Raw genomic sequence first — 15,460 nt, forward strand, 5'->3', positions numbered from 1 at the left:
CCTATTTCTGCCTTATGCTCATTGGACTAGTTTAGTTGGAGATACTGCATGGTCAAATTCTAGATGTGTGCGGATTTTAACCTAAATAGAAGTGGCGTAGTGGCGCAGCGGTAGTGTTGCTGCCTTACAGCGCCAGACACCCGCGTTCGATCCTGACCATGGGTACAGTCTGTACGGAGTTTGTACGTTCTAGCTGTGACCACGTGGGTTCTCTCTGGGTGCTCCGGTTGTCTCCCGCCCTCCAAAGATGTACGGGTTTGTAGCTTAATTGGCTTCTGTAAACGTAAGTTGTCCCTAGTGTATAGGATGGTGCTAGAGCACAGGGTGATCGCTGGCTGGCGCAAACTCGGTGGGCCGAAGGGCCTGATTCCACGCTGTATCTCTAAAGTCTAAAGTAAAGTCTAATACCAGAGAGATTGTTGATAAAAGCGTGAATTAAAGGTTTGGCAGTGATTATTGTGAGGTGAGGAGGGAGGTGTGTGATTCTAGGATGGTTTTCACACAATCGTTACATCCCAATTTAAGCAACATTTGCCGTGTAATCATAGTTCTGAATTAGTCCCCTTTGGCATTTATAAAATCTGCCCACTGTGTGTATCTATGGTTCGGCTGAGCTCATTTCCTCCCTCCCTTAAACATTTCGGCCCATCGGTGAACATAATGTACAGATGATTTCATGGCTTGCAGAATAAGGTTGTTTCTTAATGTAATAATCCATTGCAGTGTCATAAAAAAGATGCGAAAGTCCGATCATTTAATTCTTTACGAACTGAGAATTGGAGCACTGAGAAGTACCTTCAAACCTCGCGATGGAATGAAGATAGAACTGTGATTATGTCGGCTCTTTCAGAATCTCACAATGTTCCCGTTTGAAGTGTGGATGGTGCTGTGTACAAGGAATAGTAACAATCAATTTGAGCAAAGTAAGATCCCATGAATAACACAGCATTGAATTAAATTGAATTGTGACATGTGGCAAGTCACAGACAGTGAAATTCTTTGCTTGCATACCCAAGGAATGCAAATAGTCGCCCATAAAGGGCGCTTACAAAGTTACAAATTCCCCCCTGCGCCAGGTCCCCCTTTGTTCTCCCCCCCCCCCCCCCACTGCTCACGGCGGTCCCCCACGCAGGGTCCCCATTGCTCTTCCCCCCCACTCATGGCGGTTCCCCCATGCCGGGTCCCCATTGCTCTTCCTCCTCCCTCACCGCAGTCCCCCCATGCCGGGTCCCCATTGCTCTTCCCCCTCCCTCACGGTGGTCCCCCTACGCTGGTCCGCCATTGTTCCTTCCCTCGGCGGCGGCGTCCTCACTTCCGCGTGTCCGTACTCATCAATCGGTCGGCGCCATCATCGGCCGCCACGCCGATCTCCCCACTGACGCTGCCAGTTCCCCTCCGGTCGCGTCTGTGGCACCAACCCAGGCCCCGGCCGCGGGCTCCGCGGACCCAGGTGCTGATGGCCACGCCACGGGCTCGTCGACCCGCAAGGCTCCAACGCCAACTCGCCAGGCTCAGATCTTCTGTTTTATGAATTGAAGTATGAGCGTCCAAGGTTTAGGAAAAACACTTTTCTTGTTAAATAGCGACAAATAATTTTATTAATGTTTCAGTTTCTGTTCAGTGTAGTTTATTGTCACATTTACCAATGTGCAGTGAAAAGCTTTTGTTGCATGCTAACCAGTCAGCAGAAAGACAACACATAATTACATCGGAGCCATTCACAGTGCATAGATACATGATCAGGGATTAACATATAGTGCCAGGGGCATTTACACCTATACCAAGCCAATTAACCTAAAAACGTGTACGACTTTGGAGTGTGGGAGGAAACCGAAGATCACGGAGAAACCCCACGCAGTCACGGGGAGAACGTATAGTACGGAATATACGGAACAGCCTCTGAGTCTATATCTGAGTCACCATTTTAGTGCCATTTTACAGTCCCAGTTGCTGCTGGCCTCAAAAGCCCATTGTAGCCGTCACCCCCATTCCGGTCGTCCCACAAACCCTCGTCCCTCCCCTTGCATGGCAAGATGTATATTTTACACATATAAACATAAAGATGTCTCTGCTGGGAAAATTTGACAAATTATGTATAATTGCAAATGCAAGGAACTGCAAATGCTGGTTTACAAAAAAAGCGACACAAAATGTTGGAGTAACTCTGCTGATCAGGCAGCATCTCTGGTAAAAATGGTTTCACATTGGACACTCCTGATCTCCTTCTCCCCTTATCTCACTACCTTTCGTCTTTTCTTCTCTGGCCTTTGACTAAAGAGCTACCGATCAAAGCCCCCCTCACCTGTATCCACCCATCACTTGCCAGGATTTGTCCCGCCCCCATTTCTTTTACAGCTTTCTCCCCCCCCCCCCAGCACAACCAGCCTGAAGAAGGGTCCTGACTCGAAACGTTGCCTAGCCACCATGTCCATGCATCCATCCATGTTAACTGTAACCGCATGTTGGATTAAGTAGATCTCTGGATTAGGAAACCCAGATCTCTGGATTAGGAAGAATTCTAAGCCTGTTGAAAACTAGAAAGCAGTACCAAACAAATGAAAGTGCATTAAGTAACTTGCATTTTAGGTGTAGAAAAGCTTGTGGATGTGGAGAGGATGTTTCCACTAGTGGGAGAGTCTGGGACGAGAGGTCATTGCCTCAGAATTAAAGGACGTTCTATTAGCAAGTAGATGACGAGGAATTTCTTTAGTCACAGGTTGGTGAATCTGTGGAATTCTTTGCCACAGAAGGCTGTGGAGGCCACGTCAGTGGATTTATTTAAGGCAGAGATAGATAGATTCTTGATTAGTCCAGGTGTCAGAGGTTATGGGGAAAAGGCAGGAGAATAGGGTTAGGAGGGAGAGATAGATCAGCCATGATCTAATGGCGGAGTAGAATTGATGGGCCGAACGGCCTAATTCTACTCCTATCATTTATGATCTTATGATCTTAGAAGCAAAGGAACAGAAATAAAGCGTTGCAGGCCTTAAACAAGTCTTGATTTTAGAAGGTGCTTTCTTACTGTTGCAAAGTCAGAAATAAGATATTGAGGCTTCCAACTGGGGCAATGAATCCGATGGCAATTAACATTTCTCAAAAAGAAGTGTATGAATATTTATCGGAGAGTGTAACTGAGGGTAGCAAAAATAAATACAGGCAGATAATCAAATGCTGTGGAGATACCACTCCAGCTGTTGTGATGTTTGTTTAACAAAAGTAAGTGCAACTCTCAATTTATGACCTCGAGTCATAAAGTTTTCCAGCATGGAAACAGCATGGAAACAGGCCCTTCAGTCCAACTTGCTCACAACTGCCCAACATGCTCCATCTACACTAGTCCCACCTGCCTGCTCCTGGCCCTTATCCCTCTAAACCTATCCTGTCCGTGTACCTGCAAAAAATGTTTCTTGAAAGTTGCGATAGTATCTGCCTCAACTGCCTCCTCCGGCAGAATCAGAATCAGAATTACCTTTATTATCATCCAAAAAAACCAAGTCTTTTGGATGAGATTTGTTCAATATCCCCACCAACTGTTGTGTAAAAAAAGTGTACCTCTCAAGTTCCCATTAAATCCTCTCCCCTCCTCACCTTAAACCTATGTTCTCTGGTTGTCGATTCCCATACTCTAGGCAAAAGACTGTGTGTTTACCCGATCTATTCCTCTCATGTGTTTGTAAACCTCTGTAAGATCACCCCTCATCCTCCTGCACTCTAAGGAATAAAGCCCTAGCCTGCTCAACCTCTATCTAGAGCTTGACTTAGCCATTGGTCAGTTGAATAATATTTTTTCAGTTATGCTATACTGATCCAATTTTGTTTTCTGGCTTTATTATTGCATTGTTCACTGTTGCCTCACTGTGATTTAGCATTTGAGCTAAATTTGTCAGTCCATTCACCTCAATCCTAGATGTGGACACCTTTGCCAACACTAATAGGAGTTGATGTTTTTAGGCTCAGGACATGGTAGGGGCCTAGAGTGTATAGAGGAACAGAGGGACCATTGTGTCCTTGGATCCCTAAAAAAGGCAGGACAGGAGAATAAGGTAGTAAGGAAAGTATACAAGGTTATTTCTTTCATTACCTTAGGCACGGAATATAAGAGCACAGAGTTACAACTTTATAAAACTATGGTTCGGTCACATTTCCGGACACCAGATGTTGAGAAAGGACGCGCTTTCAAGGGGGAGGTCATGAGGAGATTTACCAGGGATGGAATGTTGTAATTATATGGACAGACATGGTAAGGCAAGGTTTATTTTCCTTGGAGCAAGGGAAACTGAGAGGGAGACTTGATGGAAATACACAAAATTATGAGAGACACAGACGGGGCAGATAATAAGAAACGTCCCCCCATTGCAGAGACATGTGGAATCAGAGGGCAGCGTTCAGGATAAAAGGGGAAGAGTTTTAGAAGTAATCTGGGGAGAAGGTTTTTCATCCAGAGGGTGGTTAATATCTGAAAGTCTGCCTGAGAGGGTGGGAGTGGCAGGTACACACAACGTTTAGTAGAAATCTGGGAAGGGTATTTGACTTCCCAAGGCATAGGACGAAGGGCAGGAAAAAGGCATTAAGATAGGTTCCATCCTGACTACGGGTGCTGTCTGTACGGAGTTCGTATGTTCTCCCTGTGACCACGTGGGTTTTCTCTGTGTACTCTGGTTCCCTCCCACATTCCAAAAGACTTGTAGGTTAATTTGCTTCTGTAAATTATCCCTAGTGTGTGGGATAGAACAAATGTATAGGTGATTGCTAGTCGGCGTGGACTCAGTGGGACAAATGGCCTGTTTCCACTCTAAACTCAACTAACGTTGGGGTTACTCGAATGTTAACATGGATTATGATGGGCAGAAGGGCTTGATACTCTTCTGTGTGACTCTATGAGTCTAAATTTTACATCATAAGTAATACAGTTTAATTCAGTTTAGTTTAGAGATACAGTGAACAGGCCCTTCGGCCCACCGAGTCCGTGCCGACCAGCGATCACCCGTTCACACTTGTTTAGTTTAGAGATACAGTGCGGAAACAGGCCTTTCGGCCCACCGAGTCTGTGCTGACCAGTGACCACCCGTACACTAGTTCACTCCAACGCACTAGGGACAATTTACAGATGCCAATTAACCTACAAACCTGCATGTCTTTGGGATGTGGGAGGAAACCAGAGCACTTGTAGGAAACCGACGAAGTCACAGGGAGAACGTACAAACTCTATTGGAGGAACAATTGGAGGAACAGCACCTCACATTTCGCCTGGGCAGCTTGCAGCCCAGTGGTATGAACATCGACTTCTCCAACTTTAGATAGTTCCTCTGTCCCTCCCTTCCCCTCCCCCCTTCCCAGATTTCCTTCTATCTTCCTGTCTCCACCTATATCCTTCCTTTGTCCCGCCCCCCTGACATCAGTCTGAAGAAGGGTCTCGACCCGAAACGTCGCCCATTCCTTCTCTCCCGAGATGCTGCCTGACCTGCTGAGTTACTCCAGCATTTTGTGAATAAACTCCATTCAGTCAGTACCCGTAGGCACCACCAAAAGTGTCTCTGGCGTTCTATGGCAGCAACTCCACCTCTGCGCCACCGTGCCGCCCCAGTGGACAATTTACATTGCTTCCAACGTGTGCGATGCTTTGCTTTTGCCTGTAATTAATTCTGCCGCTCGCCTACACATTTTATCCAGCTCATTTTTACAGGTTTCTTGGAGCTGCCTCCTTCCCAACTGCTCCGCCTCCTCCCAATGTCACGTCATTTGCATCTCTGAGCAGCTGTGATAGAGCTCCAAATCCAAGGTCTAAATGTAGATTGGGGATTTAACCAAAGACTTTTGCAGAGTCACAAAGTCATACAGCCCGAAAATCAGGCTCCTCCACCCAACTTGTCCATGCCTACCAAGAAGCCCCTTCTAAGCTACTCCCACCTGCCTGCGTTTGGCCCATATCCCTCTAAACCTTTCCTGTCCATGTACCTGAGCAGGGGGAAAAAAAGGTCGCTGCTGAGAATGTCAGAATCCTTTTTGAACAGTTGATGTTTTGTATATATAAGAAAATAACTGCAGATGCTGGTACAAATCGAAGGTATTTATTCACAAAATGCTGGAGTAACTCAGCAGGTCAGGCAGCATCTCAGGAGAGAAGGAATGGGTGACGTTTCGGGTCGAGACCCATCTTCAGAGTGATGTCAGGGGGGGCGGGACAAAGGAAGGATATAGGTGGAGACAGGAAGATAGAGGGAGATCTGGGAAGGAGGAGGGGAAAGAGAGGGACAGAGGAACTATCTAAAGTTGTTTTGTATATATTCTTTATTCTGAATAAAGTTTATTTTGGGGGGGGGGGAAAGTATATTTTGAATAAAGTTTATTTTGGGGAAAAAACAAGTGGCTTTTAAATGGTGTCATAGTCTCAGCTACCTACTTTGACAGCTCGTTCCATAACCCCACCACCCTCTGAGTGAAAAGGTTGTCTCTTAGGTTCCTATTAAATCTTTCTCCCCTCACCTGAAACCTATGTCCTCTGATTCTTGATTCCCCAACCCAGGGAAATACACTCTGTGCATTCACCATATCTTTTTTTACACCTCTCTATAATCACCCCTCATCCTCCTGCGCTTCAAGGAATAAGGTCCTAGCCAGCCCAACCTCTCCCTTTAGTCCAGGCAACATCCTCGAAAAAATGCAGGCAAAATTCTTGTAAATGTGCTCGTACATGTATTGTAAACCATTGGGATATTAAGCAGGGGATCATAACAGTGAAAATTATATGTATTCCACTGGGAGGAATGACTTTAATGGACCATACAGTCTTATTTCATTTCATGCTAATTTATGTAACAATAAGTAGTCAGCAAGTTCACTCGATTGTCTTAAATTGATATCAGTCGAGATGGTGCCATTTAAATTTTAGTATACCTCTTTACATTGAGGTTTTATTATTCCTATTATGTGACTCATTCTGAAGAGATTTATTTCATAATAACTGCGAGTGAGAAGAAATGCCTGCCAAGGATGGGAATCGAGAGAAAGCTGCAAAGTGACATGTTTTATTAGAGTAGTGTTAAGAGCCAAAATTAACTTGGGGTCTGATTTCCTTCACAATGCACAGTAACGCCTTCCTCAGTTAAAATTCTGGAAACTTTACTTAGACATGCAGAAATTTTGAAATGAGAGTGGGTATTGATTAGTTATTTCACGTATTGGTGTCATGGTGCAGGCAAGCTGTAATCTTCATCTTTGCTTTATTAGTTCACAGTCAGATCTGTGCCTCATGGGGAAACGTTCCGAAGTGAAGCACTAATTGTGTTGTTTTTACCTTTCCTTATCCCATTTTCTGCCCTTCTGAAGTCATTGAGGTTTGGTAGGGCAATCTTCCTGGCATACTATTTAGTTTTTAGTTTAGTTTAGAGATACAGCGTGGAAACATGCCCTTTGGCCCATCGAGTACGTACCGACCAGCGATCCCCGCATATTAACACTACCCTACACACACTAGGGACAATTTTACATTTACACCAAGCCAATTAACCTACAAGCCCTGTATGCCTTTGGAGTGTGGGAGGAAACCGAAGATCTCGGAGAAAACCCACGTAGGTCACGGGGAGAACGTACAAACAGCAGCCGTAGTCAGGTGCTGTAAGGCAACATGGAGTCCAGTAAAGTCCAATTAAAGATAGTCCGAGGGTCTCCAATGAGATCAGTAGTAAAGAAAGCAAACTCAATGCCAGCATTTATTTCAAGAGAGCTTGTATACAAAACAGGGATGTAATGTCGAGGCTCTATAAGGCACTGGTAAGGCCGCATTTGGAATATTGTGTGCAATTTTAGGCACCACATCTGAGGAAGGATGTGCTGGCTCTGGTGCGGGTCCAGAGGAGGTTTACAAGAATGAGCACACATAATTGTGAAAGGCTTGGATAGAGTGGATGTGGAGAGGATGCTTCTACTAGTGGGAGAGTCTAGGACTAGAGGTCATAGCCTCAGAATTTAAGGACATTCTTTTAGGAAGGAGATGAGGAGAAATGTCTTTAGTCAGAGTGTGGCGAATCTGTTGTATTCTTTGCTACAGAAGGTTGTGGAGGCCGAGTCATTTGACATTTTTAAGGCAGAGATAGATAAATTCTTGATTAGTACGGGTGTCAGAGGTTTTGGGGAGAAGGCAGGAGAATGGGGTTAGGAGAGAGAGGGATGATTGAATGGCGGAGTAGACTTGATGGGCCAAATGGCCTAATTCTACGATTCTTTATGACCTTACGACCCTATGAGATAGATAGTAGGTAAGGACCGCTCGGTCCAGTTGTGCAGCGGTAGAGTTATTGTCTTACGGTGCTCACAGCGCCAGTGATCCTGGTTCGATCCCAACTATGGGTGCGGTCTGTCTGGAGTTTGTACGTTCTCCCCGTGACCGCCTTCATTTTCTCCAAGATCTTCGGTTTCCTCCCACCCTCCAAAGACGTACAGGTTTGTCCCTAGTGTGTGTAGGATAGTGTTAATGTGCGGGGACCGCTGGTCGGTGTGGACTCAAAGGGCCTGTTTCCGCGCTGTATCTCTAAACTAAACTCTCTACTTGATTATAGGATGGTTCAGTTGCCGATAAACACAAATGCCCCCTGATTTTTTAGATTTTAGATTTAGAGATACAGCGCGGAAACAGGCCCTTCGGCCCACCGGGTCCGCGCCGCCCAGCGATCCCCGCACATTAACACTATCCTACACACACTAAGGACAATTTTTACATTTTACCCAGTCAATTAACCTACATACCTGTACGTCTTTGGAGTGTGGGAGGAAACCGAAGATCTCGGAGAAAACCCACGCAGGTCCACGGGGAGAACGTACAAACTCCGTACAGACGGCGCCGGTAGTCAGGATCGAACCTGAGTCTCAGGCGCTGCATTCACTGTAAGGCAGCAACTCTACCGCTGCGCCACCGCCGTATTAACCACAGAAGGATATTTTTAAGGCAGAGACAGATGGATTCGGGATTAGTACGGGGTTATGGGGAGAAGGCAGGAGAATGGGGTTAGGAGGGAGAGATAGATCAGCCGTGATTGAATGGTGGAGTAGACTTGATGGGCTGAATGGCCGTATTCTGCTACTATCTAATTATGAACTTATGAATCACCACTGCTGAGCATGTGTGACCACTGCTCAACACTAAATGTCCAGTAACTACCAGTGAAGATATGATTGAACAATAATTACTGATACTGTTTGGCTTGGCTGCCTTTCAGACTCAGTTGCATGGGATAAATGCTCTCCAGTATGAAATGTTTGTCATCAATGGGAACACACCTCGTAAACACTGTGAAATATTGCAACCCAAAGGCTCTGCTTTTCTTTGGTAATTACATGTCAAACCATCCTTCAGACCCGACAGAGACCAGCCATTTATTTGCCATTACATGTACAATGTACTTTTGATGTATAATGTGCAAACCATAGCTGCAAAGATAGAACAGAAGCTGGGTAATCCGTTCTGGATGTCTCAAGCTGATTTTTTTTTCTTAAAACTGAGACCTGGGTCCAACACCAACCAGTCTCCACAGCAAGCTATCACAACACTCTATTAATTTAGTTTAGTTTAGAGATACAGCACGGAAACAGGCCCTTCGGCCCACTGAGTCCGCACCAACCAGCGATTCCCGCACACTAACATTATCCTATACGCGCTAGGGACAATTTACAATTGTACCAAACCAATTAACCTACAAACCTGTACGTCCTTGGAGGAAACCAAAGATCTCGGAACCAATTAACCCACAAACCTGAACGTCCCGGGAGGAAACCGAAGATCTCGGAGAAAATCCACGCATGTCACGGGGGAACGTACAAACTCCGTACAGACAAGCACCTGTGGTCTCTGGCGCTGTTAGGCAGTAACTGTACCGCTGTGCCACCGTCTTTAAGAATGTATTCTTTGGGGAGAAGGCAGGAACGGGGTACTGATTGAGAATAATCAGCCATGATCACATTGAATGGCGGTGCTGGCTCGGAGGGCCGAATGGCCTCCTCCTGCACCTATTGTCTATTATTTATTGTCTATTTGGCCATGGACCATTTATTGATGGGAGAGTTTATTGTTCATTGTTAATTGTATTGACTTCCCTTTAAAACTACTGCAGCACTTATGATAACAAGGACTCTCAGCTTATGCAGGGAATGGATATCTAGGAATAAACACTTCCTCATTTATCCTCTATATTTATCTTTAACAATTCGGAATCCATACCAATAAATATCTTCAAATCTATCTAAAGGGCGCAGTGCAATGGCACAGTGGCAGAGTTGCTGCCTCACGGCGCTAAGGACCCCAATTCTATCCTCACTGCGGGTCTGTCTCTGTGCAATTTGTACATTCTCCCCGTGACTGTGTGGGTTTTCAACAAAAAAAGCTTTTTACTGTACCTCGTACATGTGACAATAAACTAAACTAAACAATAAAAAAAAGATCATTTGATTTTTATTAAGAAATAATTTGTGGGTGCTTGGAATGTGTAAAAAGGAACTCATCTTTTTATCTCTTTGGTGACCCTCGGACCATTCTTGATCGGACTTTGCTGGCTTTACCGTGCACTATACGCTATTCCTTTATCTATACAGTACACTGTAAATAGCTCGATTGTAACCATGTATTGTCTTTCTGCTGTGCAAGAAGGAACTGTAGATGCTGGTTTAAACCAAAGATAGACACAAAAAGCCAGAGTAACTCAGCGGGACTGGCAGTATCTCTGGAGAGAAGGAATGGGTAATGTTTCGGGTCTGAAGAAGGGTCTCGACCCGAAACGTCACCCATTCCTTCTCTCCAGAGATGCCGCCTGTCCCGCTGAGTTACTCTGGCTTTTTGTGTCTATCTTCTTGTCTTACAGCTGACTGGATAGCACGCAACAAAAGCTTTTTGCCGTACCTCGGTACACGTGACAATAAACTAAATTGAACTGAAAAGAGATGGGAGAGATGCCATCTAAATGCAAAACACAGAGGTTGCATTTATATCGAGACACAAGGAACAGTAGATGCTGGAAACTTGTCAAAACACAAAGTGCTGGAGGAACTTAGTGGGTCAGACTGCATTGGGGGAGGGAGTGGACATAGTGTTTTGGGTCAGGACTTTTCTTCAGACTGATCACCCTGAAAGAAGGTTCATACCTGAAACATCGTCTATCCATCCCTTCCACTGATGCTGCCTGACCCCACTGATTTCCTCCAGCACTTTGTGTTTTGCTCAAGGTTCCAGCATTTGCCATCCATAGTGTCTCGATTTAAATACGAGCTTTTGTTTTTGTCCCTCCTTTTCTGAGGATTAAAGTATTTACCTGTGTGGTTGTGAGGGGCTCTCAGGGTGAAGATAACTCTATTACCAACACACAGAGTTCTCGCCCTGTCGGATGCAAAATCACTTCCGTGACAGTTTGTTTGTGTCTGCAAGCCTCCCATTTGTTGTCCTGCTTTTCAGGGTTTGAAATCTCGGAGTACCAGAAGAGACAAGCTGCAATGACCGTGAGAAAAGTCAGCAAACAGAAAGGTGAGCACGATTCCTTGTAAATATCTTCCAGCAGACAGCATTATCAAGTCAAGTATTTATTGTCGTAGGCACAAGTAGGGACACAATGAAGATCTCGCTTGTAACAGCATCGCGGGTACACGGACTCAGATTATCGGACAAAGAATGGGTACAAATTGAGCCTCTTCAAGAAAGAATGCTATCATTGGGGCGGTACGGTGACACATCGGTAGAGTTGATGCCTTACAGCACCAGAGACCCAGGTTCGATCCTGACTATGGGTGCTGCCTGTACGGAGTTTGTACCTGTGTGGGTTTCCTCCGGGTTTTCCGGTTTCCACCCACACTCCACAGGTTTGTAGGCCAATTGGCTTGGAAAAAGTAGTAAATTGTCCCTGGTGTGTAGGGTTGTGTTAGTGTGCGGGGATCGCTAGTCCGCAAGGACTCGGTGGGCCGGAGGACCTGTTCCCGAGCTGCATCTGTAAACTATGCTAAACTAAACTAAATCTGGAATTAATGGATCTTCATATTGGATAACAGTGCCTCCTAAAGTGGATAACCCATCAGGAAATGCCATCCAAACCTACATATCAAAATGAATGGCCAAGTGCAGTGTAGAATCGTAATGAGGCACAATTATTTCAATCAGGAAATAGAGAGGAAAGAGTGAAAAGAAGGGAACTTGCATTAATCCATGTTGAAATCAGTCAGAGCAATTATAAAATGTACCAAGGTATGGTTAATCTGAGGGTGGGAGCCAACTACCATGCAAAACGTATCCTTCAACTAGTTCATATTTCTGTGACATATTCAGTTTTAGTTGGTTAACCATTTTAGATTCATTCTCTTAAAGGAATAAAATATATCATTCATTTCACTTTGCCAGCGTTATTTTACAGATAATTGGGTAAGCCTGTGGGTTTAAACTCTTGTGAAACCAGACGTTGTGTGTGTGTGTGTGTGTGTGTGTGTGTGTGTGTGTGTGTGTGTGTGGGTGTGTGTGTGTGTGTGTGTGTGTGTGTGTGTGTGTGTGTGTGTGTGTGTGTGCGCGCGTGTGTGTGGTGTTCAAGTCATATTTACTTTAGAATAAAAATAAATGTCATTTTTAAAATCTTTAGATTTTGCTTTCGGTATTCTGAGAATTTGAGATCGACTGAAGAGAAGAGTATTCAGAATCTGAATCTATCTTTCCATCTGGTGATATAAATTTGCATTTTAAAGGAGCCTGCAGCTATGCCAGTAGTATTTTTAGAATGCTTTTGTTCAGCAAATAGGCCGGTGTGCATAACAATTACTCTACAAAATGAAGAATATGTGGAAAATACTGACTTTTAAATTGATTTTCACACCCCGATATAGAAACTCTGGCTATTTGTAAGTCAGTAAGCAACTGTTTTACCATCGGCATTTATGTAAATGGAAGTTCAGACCAAGGACTAGGGCCAGGAATAACTCACCACCAAAGAAGTTAACATCATACTGATGTATGCAAGCTGGCTTCATTTAGATCTTTCTAATTGATATCCTTCCTGTTCCTATGATGCACTTCCACTTAGACATTGGTCCAAGAACATAAGAGAGAGTGGACCCGGGAGAAAATGGACAATGACATTGTCCTCCATACTGTCATGCCAACAGCATGGAAAACATCACCTATCATGTTCTCCGAAGATGTTGCCTGACTCGCTGAGTTGCCCCAGCATTTTGTGTCTATCTTTGGTTTGGACCAGCATCTGCAGTTCCTTTTAATTACATTAACTGGGCACATAGAAAATGCTGCCTGACTCACTGAGTTACTCCAGCATTTTGTGTCTATCTTTGGTACAGATCAGCATCTGCAGTTCCTTTTTATCACAGAGCCAGGCACATGGAGAACAAGTGCCTTTTCCAATGATTCTTCCAGTGAGACATGCGTGTATCAACCCCTTGTATTGGACATCAGCATCTTAAGGTCATAAGTGATAAGAGCAGAATTAGGCCATTCGGCCCATCAAGTCTACTCCGCCATTCAATCATGGCTGATCTATCTCTCTCTCCACATACTATTCTCCTGCCTTTTCCCCATAATCCCTGACACCCGGGGTTTCCATTTGAGCCTAACAGCAGGAATAGGAAGAGAACGGTTACAACACAATATGCTGCAGATAAATCGCAAACCTGAGCACTGAATATGCTGCGTGAAAGGTTTAATCCCATCACGCTGAACCTTTGGAAAGACTATTTTTAAAAAATTCACAATTTTAAAAAAAACTAATAACAGTTGCATTTTTTTCAGTGTTTCACAACTGATAGTTCAATTATTCCCCGTATGAAATGTGATAATGATCATTTTAAGGCCACTTTGTGACACTCTGGAAATGAACTTGGGTATTCACAGCTGCAAGTGATTACCCAATGTGATTGTTCTGAAGAAAGGGTCTCGACCCGAATCGTCACCCATTCCTTCTCTCCTGAGATGCTGCCTGACCTGCTGTGTTACTCCAGCATTTTGTGAATAAATACCTTTGATTTGTACCAGCATCTGCAGTTATTTTCTTACACCCAATGTGATTACTACATTAGCCACACTTGGGATGACGTCATTTCCAGTCCAATGCTCCTCTTTGGCTAAGACAGCCAATCCCCAAATAATTTAGTCCAAAATTAGGCACTCTTTAGAGAGATAGTAATGGACTGAGATGCCCTATAAGGCATGTGCTTTACTCACTATTGCCCCTGTGGAAACATCCCCACCATATTCCAATATGGGTGGCACGGTGGCGCAGCGATAGAGTTGCTGCCTTACAGTGCTAGAGACCCGGATTTGATCCTGACCACAGGTGCTGCCTGTACGAAGTTTGTATGGTCTTCCATGACTGCTTGGGTTTTCCCCGGGTGCTCCGGTTTCCTCCCACACTTCAAAGACAGACAGGTTTGTAGCTTAATTGGCTTCGGTAAAAAATTGTGAATTGTCCCTAGTGTAATGCGTTTGATAGTGCTAGTGTATGGGGATCACGGTCGGCCCTGACTTGGTGAGCCGAAGGGCCGAAATCCGCGCTGTATCACTAAAGTAAACTAAACTGCTTTAGAGTCATGGAGACATACTGCACAGGAACAGGCCCTTCGGCCCATCCCGTCCATGCCGGCCAAGATGCCCCATCTAAGCTGGTTCCATTTGCCTGCATTTGTCCCACATCCCTCTAAACCTTTCCCATCCATATGACAACCAATTGGGAAATAATTTAAAACAAACATACTTCCAGACTTTTCACTTGCCCTCTTTAGAAATTAATGTCTTTTTGATGTACATGAGAGTCAGCATTGTGTTATTTATGAGGGAAATGTCCTATTACATTTCCTGCCAGAAGCATCGTTTAAAGATTCATGTGTTATTCAACCTTGTAAAGTTTCAGAGGAAAATAAGAAACGTAAAATAAAGCAGCGTAAAGTCTAAACTTACAGTGCATTCAGAGAGTATTTACACCCCTTCACCTTTTCCACATTTTGCTACGTTACAGCCTCATGTTAAAATGGATTAAATTCTTTTTTTTTTATCATCAATCTACACACAATACCCCATGATACAAAAGCGAAAACAGGTGTTTAGAAAATTTTACAAAGTAATTAAAAAGAAATAACTGAAATATCACATTTACATAAGCTAGATAGAGCTCTTAAAGATAACGGAGTCAGGGGGTATGGGGAGAGGGCAGGAATGGGGTACTGATTGTGAATGATCAGCCAGGATCACATTGAATGGCGGTGCTGGCTCGAAGGGCCGAATGACCTACTCCTGCACCTATTGTCTATTGTCTATTTAACAGATCACATGCTCAGTCCCCCAAGGCTTACTTGCTAATTATTTCAACTCCTCTTCCCATTCCCATACTGACCTTTCTGCCTTGGGCCTCCTCAATTGCCATAGTGAGGCCACACGCAATCTGGAGGAACAGCACTTGGGTGGCTTACAACCCAGTGGTAGGAACATTGAATTCTCCAA

At 44.5% G+C, this 15,460-nt stretch overlaps 1 protein-coding gene across 7 annotated transcripts in view; it reads left to right on the forward strand.

Annotated features, from left to right (window-relative positions):
• Positions 1 to 15,460, forward strand: part of arhgef9a (Cdc42 guanine nucleotide exchange factor (GEF) 9a) — a 224,866-nt gene that overhangs the window by 193,625 nt on the left and 15,781 nt on the right. For all 7 annotated transcript variants that reach the window (XM_078412533.1, XM_078412536.1, XM_078412540.1 and 4 more), the window contains one exon: positions 11,435 to 11,503. In XM_078412533.1, coding sequence (XP_078268659.1) covers positions 11,435 to 11,503 — 69 coding nt within the window. The remainder of the gene's footprint in view (positions 1 to 11,434; positions 11,504 to 15,460) is intronic.

Source organism: Rhinoraja longicauda, chromosome 15, assembly GCF_053455715.1.
Source record: "Rhinoraja longicauda isolate Sanriku21f chromosome 15, sRhiLon1.1, whole genome shotgun sequence".
Classification (NCBI taxonomy): domain Eukaryota; kingdom Metazoa; phylum Chordata; class Chondrichthyes; order Rajiformes; family Arhynchobatidae; genus Rhinoraja; species Rhinoraja longicauda.